The sequence below is a fragment of the Cicer arietinum genome, chromosome 7 (genome assembly GCF_000331145.2).
Source record: "Cicer arietinum cultivar CDC Frontier isolate Library 1 chromosome 7, Cicar.CDCFrontier_v2.0, whole genome shotgun sequence".
In the NCBI taxonomy this organism is placed as follows: domain Eukaryota; kingdom Viridiplantae; phylum Streptophyta; class Magnoliopsida; order Fabales; family Fabaceae; genus Cicer; species Cicer arietinum.
Genome location: NC_021166.2, coordinates 48,946,355 through 48,949,996, shown reverse-complemented (window position 1 = coordinate 48,949,996; position 3,642 = coordinate 48,946,355). Strand labels below are relative to the sequence as shown.

At 26.8% G+C, this 3,642-nt stretch overlaps 1 protein-coding gene across 1 annotated transcript; it reads right to left on the bottom strand.

The window, feature by feature from the left end:
• Positions 1-670: 670 nt before the first annotated feature.
• Positions 671-2,445, bottom strand: LOC101505940 (uncharacterized). Its single transcript, XM_004510950.4, has 2 exons — positions 2,212-2,445; positions 671-1,561 (listed from the first exon to the last, which is right to left on the bottom strand). Exons 1-2 carry the CDS (start codon positions 2,321-2,323, stop codon positions 1,026-1,028), a joined length of 648 nt encoding a protein of 215 aa, XP_004511007.1. The 5' UTR covers positions 2,324-2,445; the 3' UTR covers positions 671-1,025.
• Positions 2,446-3,642: the final 1,197 nt, after the last annotated feature.

Genomic DNA, 3,642 nt, shown 5'->3' with positions numbered 1-3,642 from the left:
TATATCTACAATCTTTAAAAATATGTCAATATATTTTTTGCATTCAAAATATTTTAATTGATGTATTTTTGACATTTGAAAAAAAAAACTTTTAATTCTTATATTATACCCACAATCTTTAAAAATATGCCGATATATTTTCTGTATTTAAAATATTTTTGTTGATGTATTTTTGACATTTGCAAAAAAAAACATTTGACAATGTTCATCCTAAATTAAAAGTGTTAAACTACATTCTAACTTGTTTAAATTACTTACATATTAATTAGATTATTTGTAAATTAATTGTAATAGTCATTTGAGATCTAATTATTTATGCAACTAATAAGTTGTTCTGCTACCCTACGATAATTTGGTTATGTTGGTAGCTCAATACAATGGGTTTGACTTTTATACTTATTTTATTACTTGTATTGGCACAAAGTTTTTATTGTGCTAATCTTTGTGTCACATCTTGTCCTTCAAAATTAGGACTCTTTGATTTACTTTTACAATATATCCTTTTTTTGTAAATTAACTTCCTTTCTTTGCCTATAAAAGTGTAGTAATAAAAATGTGTCACTCACTTCATGTTCTTTAATTAGTCATTTGTAAGGTCTTTCTTTCAATCACATCACATAATAATATAATATATAAAATATATAAAAAGAGAATATCAAGATTTGATTCCTTTTTTAAACGACCAAAAGAGAATATTTAATAAGAAATAAGAGTACAAGCAGTACTCAAAACCCAAATACAATAAGAAAAGGCATAGAAAGCACCTACAAAAATTACATGTTGAAGGATTAATAAACAATTCATAGAAGTTCCATTCTTGTATGGATATAATGCACATACAATTACAAACTTAGGAACTTTATTCATGTGAAAGCATTAACAAAATTCACACTAATACAATACCAAAGATAATTAAGTAGGATAATTATGCAAACACAATTGATAGTGTTAAGATAGAACTTTCCAAGCATGACATAATTTTATGGAACATTGGTAATATAGGTTAAAATTTCCTCTCCAATTGCTTATGGAATTGGCTTAACAATGGGAACAACTTTTGGAATAGGCTTAACAATTGGAACAACCTTTGGAATAGGCTTAACAATTGGAATCACCTTAGGAATAGGCTTAACAACTGGAATTATCTTTGGAATAGGCTTAACAATTGGAATAACTTTTGGAACTGGCTTGTAAATTGGAACACTAATTGGCTTAACAACTGGAATTACCTTTGGAATAGGCTTGTAAATTGGAACATAAGTAGGTTTAACAATGGGAATTATTGGTTTTTTTAAGAAATGTTTGTGTTTAAGAAATGACTCTTGCTCAACTGAGGGGATAGGTTTTTTCCATAGAGTTGGTTTGTGGATAGGCTTATAGATTGGAATGTTTTTTGGAATAGGTTTAACAAATGGAATTGGTTTCTTGAATATTGGTTTTTTGTGAAAAAATCCTTTCAATTTTTGTTTTGCATGAAAAAATGCTTTGAATTTTTCTTCTTCATTGTTTACTTGACTTGTTTCTTCATTTACAAGCTTCCCATCTGTGTTCACTTCATTCACTACACAAGAAATGCAAAATTACCCAAATTATAATTAACTTCTACAATGCTTCTATGATTTTGATTTGTTTCATATAAATGTAAATTATGCCACTAGTGATGACCATAAATAAATTTTTGTGGGAACTCTAGGTGCCAAATTAACCCAAGTTCAATGACTAAGTGTGTGTGTGTCTTGGAATGAATACTTAGTAAATTAGTATCTTAATTTTCTAATGAAATTGGGTTTAAAAAAAAGAGAATTACAATAAGAAAAATACAAAATTTGTATGTTTTTACCCTTAGTTAAATATAAAATTTATAAAAAAATTATACAAAACTTTCTGCTCAATACAAAATTATATGTTTTCATTTTTAGTTAAATATACTTTTAAAATTGAATTTGATTTTACTTAACTATCATCACCACACATGCAAAAAATTAAGTTATAAAAAACAACTTAAATTTACCTTTCACTTCCTCAAACAGAGTGCCAATAACCCAATTTTTTTAACACTAAATTTCTCTCCCTTTTTTACCATATAAAGGGAAACGTAAGTGTATGAAACTAAGAGTAAAAAAAAAGAACCCAAATTATGCATAGTTACTATAATGTACATATTTTGTATACTAATGTGCCTATGTCAAAATTAGTACTATAGTCACAAACCTGAAGCGGCAGTTGTTGCTACAACAGAAGTAGCATAAAAGAATGTAACAAGAAGCAACAAAGGAACCCAAAAGGCCAAAAGTGACCTTTGCATAATGGAAGCCTTTCTCATATTGAGAAAAACAAAAAAAAAATTAGTTTTTAGAAGTGAAAGATTAAAGGAGAAATGTATGAAGACTAGTTTGAGTTACAATTGTCACAAACTTGCATTATTTATACTAAATAGCTAGCATGTGAATTATTAATTAATGTAACAATGTGTGACTTATATTGGTATTACTACTTTTTTGCGATTGAATACATTCCTAGATTATTGGTAGTTGGAAGAGCTTAATGTTGTTTAGCACCGTTTTTGTTGATGAGATAAGGTTTTAGTTGTTACAATAAGTACATTAAATGAGCCTACAAAGTTAGGTGTTTTTTCCTTTTCTTTTTGGATGGTGAGATAATTTTATGGTGTCAACTAAACTAGATAGCTAGGGAAGGGTCAAATATAGTACCAAATCAAAGTTCTTGTCTCATATGATATATATCATTAATTATAACCATGAGTTACAGTAAATATATCTTATCTTGACAATGAAATGTATATATATACATTTAGAATAAGTTGTACTATATACCAATTGATATCAACTAAGCACAAAACACTCGGAGAGAGACACACCCCACATATAAGGTTGCAAATCCCAAGCAATCAGTAATCTATGTATCTGTTCATTTGTATTATTTTTCTTCTATTTTTTCGAAATGACAATTCAAGAGTTGCAAAAGTAAATAAGAGAAATACTTATTTGTACACAAATTTAAATTAAAAATATTTAGATATACATAAATATAAAATAATTTCTTTTAAAAATAATTTGACTTATTTATTTCTCTTTTAATTTTTTTTTATTTGTGCGAGTCCAAACATTTTTAATTTATGACTGTGTCTATGTAAAACTTGTTTGAAAAATAAATCTAATTCAATATCGTATATTCATGCTTTAATATTGTACAAAATGTCCATAGTGATTTACGTCTGTCTTTTAAACATTCATGATATTCTTTGTCTCTATGACTGAGATGATGATTTGATCGATAGGGTTGTTCAAGAAATGAACCTAAACCATCCCATAAAAATTGAAACTTGGTGGGTAGTTTGTGAACCATATCAGTTCAATTTGGTTTAGTTCGTGAACCAGATTGAGTTTGTAAATTCTTCAGATTGATTATGTTTGTATTTTCTTCAGATTGAGTTTCTAAATTCTTCAAATTAATTTTGTTCATATTTTGTTGTAGAAAAATCTTGATCAAATCTTCTTGTAAATAATTGATATCTTTTTGTGATAAATCTTAATCAAATCTTCTTTAAATTTTGACCATATCTTCTTTTTAATTTGATCAAAGATTTTGTCCAATCATAAATAAGAATAAAATCTTATTTTA

What these genes read in the sequence shown, in the direction of transcription:
- LOC101505940 (XM_004510950.4), bottom strand. Translation starts at nt 2,323, where the DNA reads ATGAGAAAGGCTTCCATTATGCAAAGGTCACTTTTGGCCTTTTGGGTT. An exon ending in AGCAACAACTGCCGCTTCAG is followed by an intron (nt 1,562 to 2,211) that starts GTTTGTGACTAT and finishes TTTCTTGTGTAG; the next exon opens with TGAATGAAGTGAACACAGAT.